Raw genomic sequence first — 22,901 nt, forward strand, 5'->3', positions numbered from 1 at the left:
GAGACCTCGATCGGCGCTCGTATTTCCGGTAGACGTGGTCACAAGAAATATACGAGGTGGTCTATTGATCGTGACCGGGCCAAATATGTCACGAAATAAGCATCAAACGAAAAAACCACAAAGAACGAAACTCGTCTAGCTTGAAGGTGGAAACGAGATGGCGCTATGGTTGGCCCGCTAGATGGATGGCGCTGCCATAGGTCAAACGGATATCAACTGCGTTTTTTTAAAAATAGGAACCCCCATTTTTTTATTACATATTCGTGTAGTACGTAAATAAATATGAATGTTTTAGTTGGACCACTTTCTTCGCTTTGTGATAGATGGCGCTGTGATAGTCACAAACGTATAAGTACGTGGTATCACGAAACATTCCGCCAATGCGGACGGTATTTGCTTCTTGATACATTACCCGTGTTAAAATGAACCGTTTACCAATTGCGGAAAAGGTCGATATCGTGTTGATGTATGGCTATTGTGATCAAAATGCCCAACGGGCTTGTGCTGTGTATGCTGCTCGGTATCCTGGACGACATCATCAAGTGTCCGGACCGTTCACCGGATAGTTACGTTACTTAAGGAAACAGGAAGTGTTCAGGATATGTGAAACGTCAACCACGACTTTTAACAAAAGATGATGCCCAAGTAGGTGTTTTAGCTGCTGTCGCAGCTAATTCACGCATCATTAGCAGACAAATTGCGCGAGAATCGGGAATCTCAAAAACGTCGGTGTTGAGAATGCTACATCAACATCGGTTTCACCCGTACCATATTTCTATGCGCCAGGAATTGCATGGCGACGACTTTGAACGTCGTGTACTGTTCTGCCACTGGGCAAAGAGAAATTACGCGACGAAGACAGATTTTTAGCACGCGTTCTACTTAGCGACGAAGTGTTATTCACCAACAGCGGTAACGTAAACCGGCATAAAATGCACTATTGGGCAACGGAAAATCCACGATGGCTGCGAGAATTGGAACATCAGCGACCTTGGCGGATTAATATATGGTGCGGCATTAAGGGAGGAAGGATAATTGGCCCCCATTTTATCGATGGCAATCTAAATGGTGCAATGTATGCTGATTTGCTACGTAATGTTCTACCGATGTTACTACAAGATGTTTCACTGCATAACAGAATGGTGATGAACTTCCAATATGATGGATGTCCGGCACGTAGCTCGCGTGCGGTTGAAGCGGTATTGAATAGCATATTTCATGACAGGTGGATTGGCCCGCACGTTCACCGGATCTGACGTCCCCGGATTTCTTTCTGTGGGGAAAGTTGAAGGATATTTACTATCGTGATCCAGCGACAACACCTGACAACATGCGTCAGCGCATTATCAATGCATGTGCGAACATTACGGAAGGCGAACTACTCGCTGTTGAGAGGAATGTCGTTACACGTACTGCATTGATGTTGACGGATATCATTTTGAGCATTTATGGCATTGATGTGGTATTTACAGGTAATCACGCTGTAACAGCATGCGTTCTTAGAAATGATAAGTTCAGAAAGGTACATGTATCACATTGGAACAACCGAAATAAAATGTGCAAACGTACCTATGTTCAATTTAAAAAACCTACCTGTTACCAACTGTTCGTCTAAAATTGAGAGCCATATATTCGTGACTATTACAGCGCCATCTATCACAAAGCGAAAAAAGTGGTCCAACTAAAACATACATATTTCTTTACGTACTACACGAATATGTAATAAAAATGGGGTTCCTATTTCAAAAAAACGCAGTTGATATCCGTTTGGCCTATGGCAGCGCCATCTAGCGGCCCAACCGTAGGGTCATCTGGTTTCCCCCTTCAAGGTAGACGAGTTTCGTTCTTTGTAGTTTCTTCGTTTGACGCTTATTTCGTGAGATATTTGGCCCGGTCACTATCAATGGACCACCCTGTATATCCATTCTCTACAAACCACTGCTAAATGCATCGCAGGCGGCTCTCAATTGTACCGGTTATTAGGGTTGCGCCCGTTCCATTCGCATACGGATCGCGGGAAGAATAATTGCTTAAACACCTTTTTGCTTGCTGTAATTAGTCTAGCCTTGTCGAGGCGACCTCTGCGGGAACGGTACGTAGGACGTTGTGCAGGATGGCCAAGATAAGACGCCCCATGTTATACTGAATGTAGTGTTGCTATATCTAGGTGGGACCTCGTCGGGACTCTGAGATGAGGTTGTAGAAATGAAGTTTAATTAATACAATTACTTTTTATTAAGAACACAATTACATAGAACTTGTTGCTGAAGATGTAGTTGGTACACCATATTTTTCGGATGATTTCAACTTTTTCAGCAAGTCTTTTTTTCCCTTTTACGTATTCATAAATCTTTATGCAAGTCAACTTCTTGTTAAATTGGCACTGTATAAGAATGATTCCACACTCCCTGGCAGCGGTGGATTTCTTTCATCAGTCCAATAGGCCGACATCAGCGAAAATACTCTTCCCACAGTAACGTTGTGTGCGGGAAGAGAAAAAAATTCTCGCATAGTTTTAGCGGTTGGCACTTGCGATCAGGATTTTTGATTTCCTTAAAAAAGTAAATATACCTTTCTTCCACGGAGTGTTTAGACTTCCAGTCTTCCGAGTCACGCTTGGTTTCTAAAGAGAGAGCTCTCCAGACACATATATTCCTGAAAACAGTTGTCGCCTGAAATTTTCACGCCATTTTTAGTCAGGTATATAGCAGTGTCTTCAATCATCACCCAATCTGGGGTTTCAGATAGCGTCATCCAATCAAACACTTGATTTTTATTAAAAGAAATAGCCCATCTCTCTAAGTAATCAAAGACTACGTACAAAAAGTCATTGTCTCTTCCTCAAATTTCGAAATCAAATTAAATTATTTCTTGATTAGGGTTCTCATTCTTTAATTTGTTCAAAATAATCTTGGGTCGCATACCAATAAAATAAGCAGTCTTCCTTTCATTCAGACATCTTTGAATATCGATTAATATATTTATTTCAGCTATCGAGACTTTATTCTTCACCACGCTTTTTATATTTTTTTCAAACAGAGTCAAGTTTGACTGCAGAAACATGAAGTAAAATTTACTGATCAGACTACTGAAAAAATTTTCGGCTGCCTGCCTTCGGCGTGAAAAAGTTGTTGTAATAGAATCCAAAGCTTAAGAATTTTCTCAGTTGCTTGCATTAACGACAGACATCTTGTTTTTGAGTGAGATAGGAGAGTCTGATGATTGACATCAACGTGTAAGCAGAACTTTCTCAGCTTCTCTGTCTTTACCGTGTATATTGAAAAATAATTGAATATTTTCATGACTATTATTTCAATGTCGACTCCAGCGGCGCTTGACATAATACGATGGAGAATATGGGCAGGGCACTCAATTCCTTTTACATTTTTTCCTAGTTCTTGTTTAATGTGGTCAAACGCATTCCGCTGGTCGCGTCGATGAAGCCCTCAGAAGTTGGTGTTGGCACTGTCTCCACAAAAAGGCGCTTAATTTATCTAATGGAATTTGCAGTTGTCTCAAAGTTCCAGGGCAAAACTTTGCAGTTGTCTCTGATGTTTCGTTATTCAGCGAATAAACTTTACCTGCTTCCGTTGGATTCCATCAGTTTCAGTTAAGTGTTTAACAACTAAAGGACACGTCTTTTCAGCCTTGTGGTTCGATGCGTCGGTACCTGTACCGTAAAGTGAAAGTTCTTGCAACTGTTCTACGCATTCTGGCACGGAGTGTGGTGCGAGAATATTTTTAACAATCGCTGTAGCTTTAGTCCTGACTGTACACTGCTTTACGGTGGCTTTGAAGTCGAAGGGTATATTGCGGCATTCAGTCAAGAAAAGTAAAGACCTGATGATGCTTGACAACTTTATAAGCTGCTCTTAGTTCTGCATCAGCAATGAGCAATTCTTCTTGGGTGTCTTCTGTAAACATGAATATAGAAATAGGCTTTGATGTCGATGATGCCGCGTATGAATTTGTATGAACCTTCGCAGAAACATGAAATCTCACTTCTGCCTTACCTCCGTGGGTTACTGAGACAAAACAGCTTCAAATCTCACACAGTGCCTCCTGGTCCGTGCGTCTTTTCTTGATGAAGAACCACTCTTTTGTGTAATCACCGAAAAGTGACACTTTCTCTTTCCATCCCTTGGCATTTTCTTGGGTTGTGGTAAGTTTATTAGGTGGTGAACAGTCGACAGTAACACTTCAGTCACTGAAGTACACGTCACTACACACTTCACGCCCTATATAACAATATTCAACACTTCAAACATTACTTACTTGCACTCGTTTTTCGCGTTACGTTTACAAATACTTTTGTTATCAGATCGCTATTTAAATGAGAACTGGCCGATTCTTCCGCATGGCGGTACTTAAATAGTTCCAACCACGCACTACTGGAGAATTCTGTATTTTCTCGAATGATGACACTTGGTCTAGAAGGTGCTTGCATCGTCGATACAAGATACGCAGCATGGAATGCCGTCTGTGAAACGACCTTGTCAACATAAACTTGACATAAATAAAACTAAGTAATGCTCATTTACATGTTGCGCAAACAGACGGCGTTACTTCAATACTTGATCCAAGCTCGTAAAAGTATTTTGCAAAATCGGGAGAAAAGTAGGGGTGGGGATGTCGGGAGAAGAAGTCCCATAACGGGACGGTCCAGACATATCGCGACGGAAGGCAACTCTAACTGAACGTGATATTTGAAGCTATGTGAGTGTTGCTATTTCTTAACGCTAGGGCGGCGCTCGAGCGGGGTCACGTGATGTACAGCAGCGATTTAGTGATCAGTGCTGCGTTGTCGATAGTCACTTTGAAGCTTCTTGTCAATGCAATTTGGCAGAATGCCTTTCTCAATCCAACAAAGAGTGTTTATTGTTGAAACTTCTTTTGGATGTAAATCTTTACAAGGTTCACAATACAATATCCAGACACAGCTGCACCTGGAAAAAAGTATTATGCAGAAACTGATGACTGAAGTTAGAGTAACAGGTCCAATCGCTAACGCCAAACATAATCCTGTAATGAAAGACTGTTCGCCGGAAAACACTGGGCGTGTTCAAGAGACTATGGTAAAAAGTTCACGGAAATCAACTACACGTCCATCCTTCTAACTAAATATCAAACGAACGTCATACCGGAACGTGTTGAAGCTGTTATATATGAGAGCATACAAAGTAAGCATTATAACCTACGGATTACGCACAACGACAACACTATTGCGAGCGACCGCAACGGTCGCAGGTTCGAATCCTGCCTCGGGCATGGATGTGTGTGATGTCCTTAGGTTAGTTAGGTTTAAGTAGTTCTAAGTTCTAGGCGACTGATGACCTCAGAAGTTAAGTCGCATAGTGCTCAGAGCCATTTGAACCATTTACACTATTGCGAATGGTTACTCACGCATGTCGTTGGTGGTTATCTGGATCCAAATCTTTACTTCAACTCAGACGAAGGCGAACACTCAAGGCACATGCTATCGGTCAATAGACACTCCCAGGGAACGCTTTGAAGTGTGTCTGCATCATTTGAAAGTAGTCGTTTGGTGTGCAGTTTCAGGCCAACAGTTTGCAGGCCCCAATTTCTTTAACAATACTGTGAACTCTCAAGTGTATATAACGAAATTATTGCAGCCATTCATAGTGCAGCTAATGGGGGAAGAACGAGAGTGTGCATTTTTCCAGCAAGATGGCGATACGCCGCATCATACTTCACGGTTTTCAACGTCATACGTCAAAGAAGCTTTCGGAAAAGAAAATACAGTTTCTGCAGATTTGTGGCCTTCCACATCTCCCGATCTGTCTACCTGTGATTTATTATTAATAGGTTATTTTAAAAGGTAAAGTCTTCAGTAACAATCCACATACAACTGAAGGGCTGAAAACAAACATCGCAATAGACTGCAGAAATGAGACCAAATGCACTGACAAAAGTTTGCAGAATCGCGTTGAGACATGCTGTGAACTATTGACCTACTGAATGTGATTACGTTGTTTTTCATAATAACGATAATTTGCTATTCTGTATTTACAATAAACGACTGGTTGGTGGTACTCTGTTCATAAGTCAGGGGCTTCTTATTTTGGCTACCCTGTGCTGTAGTCTAGAATCCTCAAAGTTGTCCCTTGTAACGTTGTATATACTCTTTCTAGGGATAATTTGGGTCTATCTTCAAGAGTCAGTCCCTCTACCGAAAAATTAGGCCTATGACCATGACATCCAGGTAACGTACTTTGGGGGCAAGAAACATTAACACATGTCAACTTGGATACATTGTTGTTGTACTGGGATTCTTATGAGCCTTGTAAGATGTGTTTTTTAGGCATCTTTTACTCGCTTAAAAACAACCATTTCCAGGCTGCTGCACTGCGTTGCTTGTGTCAGTCATTTCTACCGTCCTTTCGGCTGCGATCGTTGTCCGCGAAATTTTGAATGTATTAGGATGGGCTTTATTGGCGTTAGAGTAATTTTTGTTTACGTCCGTGGAAAGGCGTACGTAGAGAGGTGTGTGTGTGTGTGTGTGTGTGTGTGTGTGTGTGTGTGTACTACTCCACCACCGCTATTGATAACCTCTGTGAGTGGGTGCGCGTGTTTTAATACCTATTGTGTGAAGTTTCACAATTAACTTAGTCTGCTGAACAGTGTTTTGTTTCGGAGTTGTTAATGTTTTAAACTATAACCTATACACGACGCGAATAATGCAGCGTGTTTTATTACGTCATGAAACCTTTATTATGATATTCGTTTTGATGCGAGACATAATGTTTGCGTTACATTAGGAAACTCTCATATGCCCGCAGACCTTGCTATAAAATGAAAGCAGAGAATACTGGTTTGCAGAACTTAAGGAAGACATTAACTTTCGCACGCTGTAACACTGCCAAGTAACACAGCTCGATGAACCTTGGACCGTACATGGAAGGAGCTACTACAGTGTAGTACAGAATGTAAATAAAAGAAGTGCGCACTGAGATGAGCAGAAATTACAATTTTATTCAAAGGGTACACGGAAGTCCTGTGATTCATGATGGTTCCCCGGACATTATAAAAGGCGAGACGTGGTTCTCAGTGGGGTATGTGGTCACCACGGACGACAGTGCATGTGCTCTGCAATGTGCCCTCATGCTGATGACAAAGCCGACAAGTAGCTCTTGTGATAGGACGTACCTTCCGTCCTCCAGCACTTGTCAACTCCAGGATGGTGGCTGGTGCATGTGAACTCGCTGCAATACATCTCCCAAACGCATCTCTCACGTGTTCGACGGGATTTAGGTCGGGTAAACGGACAGGCCAGTCCATTTGCCGAATATCCTCCGGATCCAAGAGTACCTCCAGCTGCGCTGTTCGAGGTGGTAGCTCATCGCAGTCCACAAAAAGTCAGGATCAGCTGACCCCAAAAATGACGCACATGGTGAAGGAGCAGTGTTACAATAGCGGTAAACGGTGGGTATACGGTGTTAAAAGATTTGGGATCAGTAAGCCCATGCAACATTACCCTCCCCACAGCATAACACCTGCACCACCAAAACGATTATGTTTCTCCAGTGCTAGACGTTCCCTCATAGGGCGAGAAAAAAAAAGGCTCTGAGCACTGTGGGACTTAACTTCTAAGGTCGTCAGTCCCCTAGAACTTAGAACTACTTAAACCTAACTAACCTAAGGATATCACACACGTCCATGCCCGATGCAGGATTCGAACCTGCGACCGCAGCGGTCGCACAGTTCCTGACTGTAGTGCCTAGAACCGCTCGGCCACCCCGGCCGGCATATGGCGAGCTGTGGGAACCATAATGCATCCAGTAACATTGTCGAATATGACGGTGCGGTGAGCATAATGTTACATCAACGTGCTAACCTCCAAATCTTCGAACTCCGAACACTCACCCGCCAATATCATGTGACACTGTACATGTGAGTCTTTTCAGGGGTGCAGTCGGCCTTGACTTCATTTTTGTGGATAACAATGTACGACCGCATCGAACAGCGCTCGTGGAGGAGGTCTTGGAACCAGAGGATTTTCGGCGACTGCATGGTCCCCCGACCCCATCGAGCGTGTATGGGATGCGTTGCAGAGAGCTATTACAGTACGTCCATATGCAACAGCGACCATCTAGGGGTCATCTTCTGGGCGTTTACATCATTGGTCGACTGCTGCTGGTGTCACTCCTGTCTACATAACGGCAGGAAACTATCCAGGAGTGACACCACCAGCAGTCGACCAATGGTGTAAACGCCCAGAAGATGACCCCTACGTCGGGTTGAAACCGGTTGGCGGTATTATAACAATAAAAATTGAGAATGCGCTAGGTGACGATCAGTTTGGCTTTAGGAAAAGTAAAGGGATGAGAGAGGCAATTCTGACGTTACGGCTAATAATGGAAGCAAGGCTAAAGAAAAATCAAGACACTTTCATAGGATTTGTCGACCTGGAAAAAGCGTTCGACAATATAAAATGGTGCAAGCTGTTCGAGATTCTGAAAAAAGTAGGGGTAAGCTATAGGGAGAGACGGGTCATATACAATATGTGCAACAAACAAGAGGGAATAATAAGAGTGGACGATCAAGAACGAAGTGCTCGTATTAAGAAGGGTGTAAGACAAGGCTGTAGCCTTTCGCCCCTACTCTTCAATCTGTACATCGAGGAAGCAATGATGGAAATAAAAGAAAGGTTCAGGAGTGGAATTAAAATACAAGGTGAAAGGATATCAATAATACGATTCGCTGATGACATTGCTATCCTGAGTGAAAGTGAAGAAGAATTAAATGATCTGCTGAACGGAATGGTCTAATGAGTACACAGTATGGTTTGAGAGTAAATCGGAGAAAGACGAAGGTAATGAGAAGTAGTAGAAATGAGAACAGCGAGAAACTTAACATCAGGATTGATGGTCACGAAGTCGAGGAATTCTGCTACCTAGGCAGTAAAATAACCAATGACGGACGGAGCAAGGAGGACATCAAAAGCAGACTCGCTATGGCAAAAAAGGCATTTCTGGTCAAGAGAAGTCTACTAATATCAAATACCGGCATTAATTTGATGAAGAAATTTCTGAGGATGTACGTCTGGAGTACAGCATTGTATGGTAGTGAAACATGGACTGTGGGAAAACCGGAACAGAAGAGAATCGAAGCATTTGAGATGTGGTGCTATAGACGAATGTTGAAAATTAGGTGGACTGATAAGGTAAGGAATGAGGAGGTTCTACGCAGAATCGGAGAGGAAAGGAATATGTGGAAAACACTGATAAAGAGAAGGGACAAGATGATAGTACATCTGCTAAGACATGAGGGAATGACTTCCATGGTACTAGAGGGAGCTGTAGAGGGCAAAAACTGTAGAGGAAGACAGAGATTGAAATACGTCAGGCAAATAATTGAGGACGTAGGTTGCAAGTGCTACTCTGAGATGAAGAGGTTAGCACAGGAAAGGAATTCGTGGCGGGCCGCATCAGACCAGTCAGTAGACTGATGACCATAATGCGATTAAGACTGTTCTTGAATTACTAATTAGTCATACTAATCGCTGCTTCTCTCGACAACCATGTTGTCCAGAAAGCGACCATCTAGTTGTCAGCCGCGCTGGTGGAGAAATGGAACACCCTACCAACCTTGTAATCAGAAAAAGACCACGTCGCAGGGCACGCATTGTCATCCACGGTGATCATACACCCTATTAAGTACCAACTTCCGCCTTTTGTAATGTCCAGGGGAACATCATGAATCGCAGTGACTACAGTGTGATTATTATCTTTGAGGAAAAGTGTCATTTCTGTTCCTCTCTCAGCGTATTTCTTTCATTTGGCCTCTGTCATTTCTTCCTATGTATGGTCCCAGTTTCATTGAGCCATGTTACTAGGCAGCGACACATCGTGTGAAAGTTACTTTCGTCCTCACGTTTTGCACACCAGTAGGTGCAATAAATGAGCAGTGAAAAAACTATATAAATCAGCCATATCTAGTGCAATGACAAAACAATCAGTGAAAAAGAGTGGGAAAGATAAGTACCGGGTGATCAAAAAGTCAATATAAATTTGAAAACTGAATAAATCACGGAATAATGTAGATAGAGAGGTACAAATTGACACACATGCTTGGAATGACATGGGGTTTTATTAGAACCAAAGAAATACAAAAGTTCAAAAAAGTATATTGCTAGACGCGTGGAAGGTCTCTTGCGCGCGTCGTTTGGTGATGATCGTGTGCTCAGCCGCCACTTTCGTCATGCTTGGCCTCCCAGGTCCCTAGATTATTGGCTTTGGGGTTACCTGAAGTCGCAAGTGTATCGTGATGGACCGACATCCCTAGGGATGCTGAAAGACAACATCCGACGCCAATGCCTCACCATAACTCCGGACATGCTTTACACTGCTGTTCACAACATTATTCCTCGACTACAGCTATTGTTGAGGAATGATGGCGGACATATTGAGCATTTCCTGTAAAGAACATCATCTTTGCTTTGTCTTACTTTGTTATGCTAATTATTGCTATTCTGATCAGATGAAGCACCATCTGTCGCACATTATTTGAACTTTTGTATTTTTTTGGTTCTAATAAAACCCCATTCCAAGTATGTGTGTCAATTTGTACCTCTCTATCTACATTATTCCGTGATTTATTCAGTTTTCAAATTTATACTGACTTTTTGATAACCCGGTATGTCTCGCCGAGTCTTTAGACAACGTAGGCACATTGAACTTGCGTTCTGATGCGTGTAATGGTGCCGATGTGTATGACTAGGAATGCGTCCGCGAGCATTCAGTGTGCTCTCGATTATGTTGAAACCGGCAACACACCTAGCTCAAAGAATCTGCGAGAAGACGGCGCTGAAAGGTTTGTACAGTCTTTACACGCACATATTTGTAATACTCACTCTACATATTCTGCACCCAATGATGCCAACACACCTTCCAACCAGTCTTCTTTGTGTGTATTATCGTATCTGTGTTTGTTTATTGTTTACATGGCTTCCTGTTTGGTTCTACAATGTAAGTGTTGTTCTCTTTGCTCCCAACGTGCATCATCATTTTGTGTACACGCTTAGCTTGCGGGACGGATCGTTTGTAACAGCAGATGTGTAGCGCTTAATTTGGCCTAGTTGTAGATGAACTCATTGTTGGCCCCCAAACCCTCCAATCACAGCAACTCTCACTCAGACTATTCCTACATCAATTCCGTTAAGAATCATGTAGGCACTGAGTAGGGACACACACACACACACACACACACACACACACACACACACACACACACACACACACAAAAAAAAATAATCCCACTCTAAGTGGAACCACCAGTCCTCCTTGATGGTCACGAAACACTCATTGATTTGTTTACTTTTGCTTCAGGGCGCAAAAAACAACTGGGGTCATACGCGCCCAAGTCAAAACTATAGAACACGAACACAGAAAGGAGTTAACCGACTATACGTCAGTCCCAATTGGCAGAATAGAAGACAGCTAAAAACAGGCACGTGGAAAAAGGGCTAAAAAAGACACCATACAGAAACAGAGGACCAAAACTAAAAATTAAATGGCCTTCACCATATTGCTTCGGTGGATAAAAAGCAAAACGCGATCGACAGCCCGCGCATCATTCGCTAAAACGGCTGACAAATCAGACGGCAAACCCAAGCTGGAATGTGATTGGTTAAAAAAAGGGCATTCCATCAGGAAGTGGCGAATAGTTAAAATTAGGGCGCAATCTGTACAAAGTGGTGGGATAGCGCCACTTAGCAAATGACGATGGCTAAAAAGGCAGTGCCCAATACGCAGCCGTGTTAAAACAATCTCATCACGGCGAGAGGGCCGAGAGAAGGTCGTCCAAGACGCCGGGAGAGGCTTAATAAGCCGAAGCTTATTCCCGTGAAGCGAGGACCGTTGGCGATGCCAAAGGAACACCACCTCCTGACAGACGGCAACGCAGAGGTCATCCGAGTGAATGTAGGTACTCGCAGGCTGAGATACGAGGAGGGCAGCCTTGGCAGCAGCGTCAGCAGCCTCGTTTCCTTGTAGACAGACATGACCAGGAAGCCACAGAAACATGACACTGGCTCCACCAAGAGTGAGCAAGTGACAGTTTTCCTGGACCCACTGCACTAAGAGATGGGCAGTGTACAGCGCACATAGACTTTCAAGGGAACTGAGTGAGTATGAGCAGAGGACACAATTGAAAAGGCTGTGTTACCGGATGTACTCTGTGGCCTGGTACAAGGTGAAGAGCTCGGCTGTAAATACTGTGGAGTGTACCGGAAGCTAATATCGATAGACACAGATGCCAATGACGACGGCACACCCAACCCCACGGTCAGTCCGAGAGCCATCAGTGTACACAAAGGTACTATCGCGAAGTTCCACGCGAAGGTCGTGAAACAAAGTGGTAGACCGACGGTGGAGTAGTGCCCTTAGAAAGCGATTGAAGGACAAGGTTAATATGGACCGCTTCACGAAGAAAGGTGGTGAAGGGTTCACACTCGCCGGGAATGTTGCAGGTAGTGTGAAGTTAAGCCGCCGTAGCAAGTGGAGAAAGCGGACTCCAGGAAGTAACAGAGAAGCGAGATGAGCCCCATACTGACGATCAAAGGAATCACCAAAGAAGGAGGCATAGGAGGGGTGGCCACGCATGGCAGACAAACGGCATGTATACCTGCTGAGGAGAAAGTCACAGCCGTAGGGCAGTGGTAGTTCAGTAGCTTCAGCATACAGACTCTCAGCTGGGCTGGTGTAAAAGGCACCCGTGGCCAAACGGATGCCATGATGGTGGGTAGTGTTGAGACGGCGTAAAAGGGATGGGGGTGCAGATGTATAAAGTTGGTTAAGGAGGTCAGCCAAGAGGGCACCTCTCTGACAGGTCCTGGGAGAATCACAAAGGGGATGATGCGTATTAAAATCACCGAGTAGCAAAAATGGGGGAGGTAGCTGTCCTGGTGACAGCGAACGACGGAGGGACATATATGGTACAGAGGGAAAAAGACAGGTGGAGAAGGAAAACGCGAACTGCAACAGCTTGAAGATTGGTAGGTGGGAGACACGATGACTATGAATGTCATCCGTTATGAACAGCATGACACCCCCATGAGATGTAATGCAGTCCTCAGGGGGAAGGTCAAAACGAATCGGTAAGAAATGTGATAGCTCAAAGTGATCGAGACGGCACAATTTCGTTTCCTGAAGGCAGAGTACAAGGGGACGCTGTAACGCTAAAAGCATCTGTAAATCCTCTTTGTGGGGCCGGAGGCTGCAAACGTTCTATTGGAGGAGAGTCATGAGGAGGAAGAGATGTAGGTGTGTCACTTCGGCAGCTGCTGAGTGACAGCTGGGGAAGAGGCACTACTGCACGGCCCAGAAGCAGGAGGATCAGTTCAGCAGGTAGCAGGAGGTGCATCTCTACCACAGGTGACACATTTGGCTGGGTGTCGACAAGACGTTCTAGTGTGGTTGAAACGATGACACTGGTAGCAGCACACTGGGTTCGGAATGTACGGCCGGATGGTGATAATTTCATAGCGAGCTTTGCACTTGGACAGAAGCGCCACTATCAAAGGGCAGAAAGAGAGTGCGTGTGGGCACTAAGGAGGAATCTACCTTTTTCATTACACAACGGAGGCAATGACACCCTGACCAGAGAGGTAAGATTGGATTTAGGCCTCGGTTATACCGTCGAGCAGCCTGGTGTAAATTACACCACGGGGAGAATTCAATGTTCCTCGACACGAACAGGGTGAACTTGGAGAAGAGAGGCAGCAAGCAGTTGTGCTTGAGAATCAGAAGTGGTCTCCAAAAGCAAAGTGCCATCCCGTAAACGAGAGCAGGATTTCACAGGGCCAGCAATTGTATCTACACCTTTCTGAATAATGAACGGATTTACTGTGGCGAAGGATTGACTGTCTTCAGTACGTGAGACCACGAGGAACCGTTGGGCAGCGGGAAGGGTCTTTGAATCAGTAGCCTCATTACATTTACGTTTTATAGACACTGAGCGGTGAGCTCCCTGGACCTGGCCTGTACTAGGGGGTACGTGTGAACCCTACCTGTCGATCCGGGGCTGGGAATTACACGTTACCCAGTCACCTGTTATGCGTCAGACACATAGGGAGGAAGAAGAAAGAAGAGGACCCTCAAATGGAGGAACGAGAGGGGAAGGGAAACAAAGAAAGGAAAAGGGGGCGAAAACAAAGGTGATACTGTTCTTACGTCAGCGACAGAATGCAGAACATTCTCAATAATATCCCAGAAATATTGCCCAAGGGAGGGGAAAAAGAATAGGAAGAGGATAGACACGCAGCATGGAAGGGAAAAAAATGCTGCAAAGGCTGGGGCCTCATGGTAGCTAAGCACGAACCCTGCAAAGAGTGGCGAGCTCCCTGGGGGACGAAACACTCATGCTATCCACCACAGAATATTACTCAAGTACAGGGTTATTACAAATGATTGAAGTGATTTCGCAGCTCTACAATAACTTTATTATTTGAGATATTTTCACAATGCTTTGCACACACATACAAAAACTCAAAAAGTTTTTTTAGGCATTCACAAATGTTCGATATGTGCCCCTTTAGTGATTCGGCAGACATCAAGCCGATAATCAAGTTCCTCCCACACTCGGCGCAGCATGTTCCCATCAATGAGTTAGAAAGCATCGTTGATGCGAGCTCCCAGTTCTGGCACGTTTCTTGGTAGAGGAGGTTTAAACACTGAATCTTTCACATAACCCCACAGAAAGAAATCGCATGGGGTTAAGTCGGGAGAGCGTGGAGGCCATGACATGAATTGCTGATCATGATCTTAACCACGACCGATCCATCGGGTTTCCTATCTCCTTTTTAAGAAATGCCGAACATCATGATGGAAGTGCGGTGGAGCACCATCCTGTTGAAAGATGAAGTCGGCGCTGTCGGTCTCCAGTTGTGGCATGAGCCAATTTTCCACCATGTCCAGATACACGTGTCCTGTAATGTTTTCTTCGCAGAAGAAAAAGGGGCCGTAAACTTTAAACCGTGAGATTGCACAAAACACGTTAACTTTTGGTGAATTGCGAATTTGCTGCACGAATGCGTGAGGATTCTCTACCGCCCAGATTCGCACATTGTGTCTGTTCACTTCACCATTAAGAAAAAATGTTGCTTCATCACTGAAAACAAGTTTCGCACTGAACGCATCCTCTTCCATGAGCTGTTGCAACCGCGCCGAAAATTCAAAGCGTTTTACTTTGTCATCGGGTGTCAGAGCTTGTAGCAATTGTAAACGGCAAGGCTTCTGCTTTAGCCTTTTCCGTAAGATTTTCCAAACCGTCGGCTGTGGTACGTTTAGCTCCCTGCTTGCTTTATTCGTCGACTTCCACGGGCTACGCGTGAAACTTGCCCGCACGCATTCAACCGTTTCTTCGCTCACTGCAGGCCGACCCGTTGATTTCCCATTACAGAGGCATCCAGAAGCTTTAAACTGTGCATACCATCGCCAAATGGAGTTAGCAGTTGGTGGATCTTTGTTGAACTTCGTTCTGAAGTGTCGTTGCACTGTTATGACTGACTGGTGTGAGTGCATTTCAAGCACGACATACGCTTTCTCGGCTCCTGTCGCCATTTTGTCTCACTGCGCTCTCGAGCGCCCTGGCGGCAGAAACCTGAAGTGCAGCTTCAGCCGAACAAAACTTTATGAGTTTTTCTACGTACCTGTAGTGTGTCGTGACCATATGTCAATGAATGCAGCTACAGTGAATTTATAAATCGCTTCAATCATTTGTAATAGCCCTGTATGTGGAAACCGTACCAAACAGGACTGGCAAGGCATTCAAGTGTAAAATGATGGGCAGCACGAATAGTCACATTTCTTTCACCTAAAGGGAAGTGTCATGACAGACACATTGAGCGAAAGCTACCAAACGGATCCTGCTGTATTTCCATGCTAATAAGAAATTTTACTTAAAATTTGCTGTTTATGAGGGCTGATCGTTACCACATAAAGAATTAATTGCTACATAATGGTTATTAGATGTGTCTAAAATTAATGAAACTTTTCGGGCGCTGATCGCAACAGTGTGCCCACAGAATTTGCAACTGCTGCGTATCGCCATATTTTGGACTATGGGGAAAGCAGAATCATTGACATGAAGGACATAGAAACATCATACAGACAGATCTCGCAGATAGTTGGCTGTGATGCAATGACTGAAGAAGAAGTGATGGCTAGATGGACTCAGGACGACGGTGAGGAAAGAAGAATATGCATGGGTACCTCCAGAGAAACTAGACATGAAGAAGATGATAGGATTATTGGAATAGCTCTGACATTTGACGCCCAGGCAGAGCTTACAGACAGTCACCACGAACCTTCAGAGGCATACTGCTGGAAGTTGGGCTGAGACCTAGGGGTGCCCCGTGGCTGCTGCTCGAACCACGCCACAAACGACAGGGACTTTCTTGCTGTAGAGCCAGAATCAAATGGAACAATTTTTCATGATGGATAAATCCGCTCCAGTTGTACCTGAATAATCCTTCATCCAAATAGTCATACAAACGACACGGGTTTCTGGAATTAAATCCCATCTTCAGTCGCTACAAAAAACAAAACCAAGTGGGATGATTCATAGAATCAATTAACATTAGAAGGGCCTATAAAATATGAACTTCAGGTTATACCTTGATTGCTTACGAGAAAGTTTTACCAGACGCTCTTTCTGGGCTCTCACGACATGCGGCGGACTGGGACTTTCCATGGTAAGCTACTGTTGTGATTCACAAATTGGCATTCTACGGCTTGTATGCCTTCATTTCTACACTCCTGGAAATGGAAAAAAGAACACATTGACACCGGTGTGTCAGACCCACCATACTTGCTCCGGACACTGCGAGAGGGCTGTACAAGCAATGATCACACGCACAGCACAGCGGACACACCAGGAACCGCAGTGTTGGCCGTCGAATGGCGCTAGCTGCGCAGCATTTGTGCACCGCCGCCGTCAGTGTCAGCCAGTTTGCCGTGGCATACGGAGCTCCATCGCAGTCTTTAACACTGGTAGCATGCCGCGACAGCGTGGACGTGAACCGTATGTGCAGTTGACGGACTTTGAGCGAGGGCGTATAGTGGGCATGCGGGAGGCCGGGTGGACGTACCGCCGAATTGCTCAACACGTGGGGCGTGAGGTCTCCACAGTACATCGATGTTGTCGCCAGTGGTCGGCGGAAGGTGCACGTGCCCGTCGACCTGGGACCGGACCGCAGCGACGCACGGATGCACGCCAAGACCGTAGGATCGTACGCAGTGCCGTAGGGGACCGCACCGCCACTTCCCAGCAAATTAGGGACACTGTTGCTCCTGGGGTATCGGCGAGGACCATTCGCAACCGTCTCCATGAAGCTGGGCTACGGTCCCGCACACCGTTAGGCCGTCTTCCGCTCCCGCCCCAACATCGTGCAGCCCGCCTCCAGTGGTGTCGCGACAGGCGTGAATGGAGGGACGAATGGAGACGTGTCGTCTTCAGCGATGAGAGTCGCTTCTGCCTTGGTGCCAATGATGGTCGTATGCGTGTTTGGCGCCGTGCAGGTGAGCGCCACAATCAGGACTGCATACGACCGAGGCACACAGGGCCAACACCCGGCATCATGGTGTGGGGAGCGATCTCCTACACTGGCCGTACGCCCCTTGTGATCGTCGAGGGGACACTGAATAGTGCACGGTACATCCAAACCGTCATCGAACCCATCGTTCTACCATTCCTAGACCGGCAAGGGAACTTGCTGTTCCAACAGGAAAATGCACGTCCGCATGTATCCCGTGCCACCCAACGTGCTCTAGAAGGTGTAAGTCAACTACCCTGGCCAGCAAGATCTCCGGATCTGTCCCCCATTGAGCATGTTTGGGACTGGATGAAGCGTCGTCTCACGCGGTCTGCACGTCCAGCACGAACGCTGGTCCAACTGAGGCGCCAGGTGGAAATGGCATGGCAAGCCGTTCCACAGGACTACATCCAGCATCTCTACGATCGTCTCCATGGGAGAATAGCAGCCTGCATTGCTGCGAAAGGTGGATATACACTGTACTAGTGCCGACATTGTGCATGCTCTGTTGCCTGTGTCTATGTGCCTGTGGTTCTGTCAGTGTGATCATGTGATGTATCTGACCCCAGGAATGTGTCAATAAAGTTTCCCCTTCCTGGGACAATGAATTCACGGTGTTCTTATTTCAATTTCCAGGAGTGTATTTCTTGAGCCCATGCCACACGTCTGCTTGTTCGCAGTTGGTTCATAGGTTACGTTAGTCTGGCCGTATGTGCCTATCTGTTGCTACATTCATGGTTTTTCGGTTAGGTCCCCATTACCGGGTGTGGTACTGGTTGACTCACAGAACCTTTCATTGCCTCAATCCGACTGGATCTCGCATGCTACTCAGCAGTTTTTGGATGACTGGTGCGACTTTCTCGTACACAATCAATATTTATGAACCGATGTTCACATTTTTACGGATCCTTTTAATGTCAATTTTATGAAGCATCCCTCTTAGTTTCCCCTGTTTTTGTGGCGCCTGAAGATGGGATTTACGTTTTGACACATGGGTCGTGTGTACGATTTTATCCAAAGAAATGATTAGGGTTATGGATGTCCCGTAAAGAGTGTGTTATGAAAATGGGACAACGTTTGGCATTCTATTATGTTCAGCGATATGTCTCTTCCTTTGTGTTGGGCAGATAGACGCCAGTGTGTCTGTAGACGATCTAGTGAATGGCTGGTGGAAATTGAAACGCCAGCACTAATATCGTTTAGAATGAGATTTTCACTCTGCAGCGGAGTATGTGCTGATATGAAACTTCCTGGCTGTTTAAAACTGTATGCCGGATCGAGACTCGAACTCGGGACGTTTGCCTTTCACGGGCAAGTGCACTACCATCTGAGCTACCCAAGCACGACTCACGGCCCCTCTTCACAGCTTCAATTCTGCCAGTACGTCGTCTCCTACCTTACAAACATCACAGAAGCTCTTCTACGAAACCTGCAGAACTACCACTCCTAGAAGAAAGGATATTGCGGAGATATGGCTTAGCCACAGCCAGGGGGATGTTTCCCGAATGAGATTTACACTTTGCAGCGGAGTGTGCGCTGATATGAAACTTCCTGGCGGATTAAAACTGTGTTCCGGACCGAGACTCGAACTCGGGACCTTTGCCTTTCGCGACCAAGAAGCTGTGAGGACGGGTCGTGAGTCGTGCTTGGGTAGCTCAGATGGTAGAGGACTTGCTCGCAAAAGGCAAAGATCCCGATTTCGAGTCTCAGTCCGGCACACAGTTTTAATCTGCCAGGAAGTTTCACTAGTATCGTCTGCTGGGCTCCTACTAGGAGCACGGTAGTCACGGACAGAAGCGATTTTCGAGACACACATCGCCAACTCCTGGATCATTTTACAGGGAGATGTTGCATAAGACAACACGACTGATTTGATATCATCACTGAAGGGAGGCTGAATGCTCGCCAGTATGTGGTAAGAAGGCAAACCTTGTTGTCACACCGTTCCTGATCAAGATACAAAATAGCATATCCTAGCAGGACAGTGCAAGACCTTAGATTGCAATTCAGTACATAAGTCGTGAGGAATCTACAGATCCTTGACAGATGTGTCTGGTCCCCCTTATTTCTCACTTACAGAGCACGTCTGGTATGTGATGATAACATTATTTTCATGCCATACTTTAACAGGCACTTGTGTTCAAAAACTGATACAGCTTGTGTTTCAGGTATGGTAAGAAACCTCCCCCCTCCCCCCCCCCCCCCCCCCGCCCCAAAGATGACATGCGGTGTCTGTTTACTTCCAGGCGACAACGAATACAAGAGCGTGATCGTCTGCTTGGAGGTCACATCTCGTACTGATTATGACTGGTATCAATTCCGAATGGAATGAAAGTTTGATCAATTAAATGCGCTTTGTGATGAACGTCTCCACAGAGTTTGATAATTATCGGACTCATATCTCAAAGTGTAACACTTTCCATTCCGTCAGTGGATTAGCAATAGATTTGTCAGTGAAATGGGTAGACAGTAACGTGGAAATGATACAACGAGATGTAAACATAATACAAACTGTAGCAATAACCTAGCATTCACATACTCCAAATACAGGAAGCTTCTATCAATTATATTCTCCGAGAAAATCTGTCTAAATGCTCACTGAGAATATCGCGACTATAATGTAGCATGTCGGGGTAAACAAACATGTAACTGAGTTTTGCCTTTATGTAAACAGGGCATAAAAATAAAAAGAAAATCTTTAACTGGTAGAATTACGGTAAATTGATTTGCTTTTTTCCGTTAGCGTGCGTTTAATGATTTTTTGTAGCACAAAAATGAATATTAATAATTTTTATAGAGCAAATATAAATATTAACTGTAAAAATGTGCGATCGATAGGGACTTTTGAATTTGCTATCCACCAGGGAACATTTGATGCTCTTAATAAGACGCAGTGTTGTGCGAAATAAATAATGAGCAGCCCAACGCGTTATGCGTCAGTCAGTCCGCTTCACCAGGAAGTAGGCATCACGGCTTACTAATATTCGTACGTGTTCCGGTGACTCTGGACGTGATGTGCTTATGCTCTCCCCTGGAGACGTGCTGCTAACAAGACTTGTGGCGTTGCGTGTTTGTAAACTTACCTCGTCAAGGGATGCCATTCTTGTTGCCGAGAGGTGACACAGTGACCTGCAAAAAGAAACAATTGCTTACGTAAGAGGCGATATCCGAGACTCAATGCCGACTTGACAAGGCTGACTGCGGCCGATTGTGAGGCGTGCAGGCCTAGAGGAAATTGAAGCTCCAGCACTAATGTCGACTGCTGAGTTCGTTCTAGGAGCACGGCAGTCACGGACATTCAAGGTGAACCAGAACCTCTGTAAATGTCGCTTAACTCTATAAAAGCTATCGTTGAAGAGTTGGCTTGTCCGTAGAGCAAACATGTCAATTGTGTACTTTGTGGCAAACAAAAGTAAAAAGAGAACTGAATAATATCGGTCAAATATTTTATCAACCGATCTGTCTAGAAATAAGTAATAATATAGATTACAGACACGTTTGACGCACCTCATTTGCTGCAGATTCAAACGTGCGTGAAATGTTTCTCTATTTTTATTTCTTACATTTAGGCAAATTGTTCCACAAAATATTTGACTGATTTTTTCATTTTCTTTTATTTTCATGTTTAGTTCAGAAAGTATGATCTTATTGACACATTTGCTTTCCTAGTGTCTTCTGTTCTTGACATGTCCTTGATTAGGAGGAAGCGTTTTTGACAGATAATACCACTCCAATTTGTGTGCAAAATGTCTAGGCATTGAAGAGATGAACTTTTTGGCTCTTCATTTACACAGTTAGCAGTAGCTACTCGTGAAATACATCAATTTTTTTTTCTCAAATCACTAATCAAGGTTTTGTTAACTACCATGGTTATTTTAAAAGGAATTAATTTTTGTTGTTGTAAAATAGACATCACGATATTCAGTTTGATATCCCATTTTCCCCTTTTGCAATTCATCGTTTGGCTGTGAAAATTCGGACAAAAACCCGTTGTGTAATTTATAGTGGGTCTGCTTTCACGCTGCTCAAAAATTTGAACAATTAAATGCAAGACAAAAATTCATGGTAGAAATGAATGACAACTATGTAGGTAGGCGAGACACACCCAGATCTCTACATTTTCTGGAGCTTGCGAGGGTCGCAGGTTCCTAGAATGTTACAAAATTCCACGTGACGTTCTAGTGACGGGATCAGTTGCATATGGTAGTTGTTGGATGGGCAGCCAAGAGAACAGATATAAGGAAATCTTCATGTTTTAATTTATGAAAAATATGCTACTAAGTGGTGGGATGTAAGGGGGCGTAGCTGTCAGCCACGAGCAGTGGACTGAGTACCTAGCCACTGACTGCATGTAACCGACGGCCGGTCGAGGAATTATTTATTTACTCGCTTCCGGCAGCTAGCGGCCATTTAGACATATAGTACAAACCATAAACTGATGACATAACAGTGATACAAGTATAACAAGATTAATGATTAATGTTGTTGTAGTGACACAAAAGAATAAAGATGCACGTATCCGTTTGACAAAGGTATTGAACATGCCGTGTATGAATTTTACACGGCACCAGAAGTTAACAGATAAAACGAAAAAGTAATAAAACTGGAAATACGCCTGTTGAGAGCCTAAATTGAAAAAATATACATATAAAATACATATTAACATGACAGTAAAGGTAGTTCCCGGTGCTGATGTAGGATGCTGCGAACACAAAAGAGGAAGATTATCGAAGGCTGCCGCTGAAAATGAATATGAAACAAAGAAATTAATATCTGGTCTGATACGTCATTATTACTGTAACGTTCTGACAGCGCCTGGAATGCTTTTCAACTGAACTCTGATTGTAGTTACTGAACCTCGTAGTCAGTCATGGATTGGTTGGTGTAAACTTGTATTAGTTATGAGAAAATATAAGGGCGTTATTGTTAACTGCTATTGGAAGGGATTCAGTAGCACAGACAGTATTAATTGCGATGGATGGTCAGTGTAATGTGTTCCGTGAGGATTTTTCAGTGACGCTCCGCTGAATTTAACTATGATAATAAGTTAGTGATTACTTGGCGAGTTCTACTTGATTTATTCTGGGCTAGTTATTCCTCGACTTTTGTGAATTTTTCCTGAATTGTGGATTAACGAAGTGTTACACACGACTGCTTCTGATTAGTCAGAATAAACGGGAAGTCAGGGCCTAGTAATGATTAGCAAGAATCGTTTATGGGAAGGGGATTATATTTTTGTATAATTTAGCCCCTGGTTTGTATTTCACCTGAGGCTGTAATTATAATTACAGTGGAAGCCCTCAGGTTTCACGTAGGTCGGGAGGTGGACGGAACAACTACACCCGTG

General features: G+C 44.5%; 1 protein-coding gene across 1 annotated transcript in view; it reads right to left on the bottom strand.

Annotated features, from left to right (window-relative positions):
• Positions 1-22,901, bottom strand: part of LOC126252022 (acyl-CoA-binding protein homolog) — a 144,611-nt gene that overhangs the window by 75,560 nt on the left and 46,150 nt on the right. Inside the window, exon 2 of the mRNA XM_049952807.1 lies at positions 20,638-20,683. Coding sequence (XP_049808764.1) covers positions 20,638-20,655 — 18 coding nt within the window. The 5' untranslated portion in view covers positions 20,656-20,683. The remainder of the gene's footprint in view (positions 1-20,637; positions 20,684-22,901) is intronic.

This window comes from Schistocerca nitens, chromosome 4, assembly GCF_023898315.1.
Source record: "Schistocerca nitens isolate TAMUIC-IGC-003100 chromosome 4, iqSchNite1.1, whole genome shotgun sequence".
Taxonomy (NCBI): domain Eukaryota; kingdom Metazoa; phylum Arthropoda; class Insecta; order Orthoptera; family Acrididae; genus Schistocerca; species Schistocerca nitens.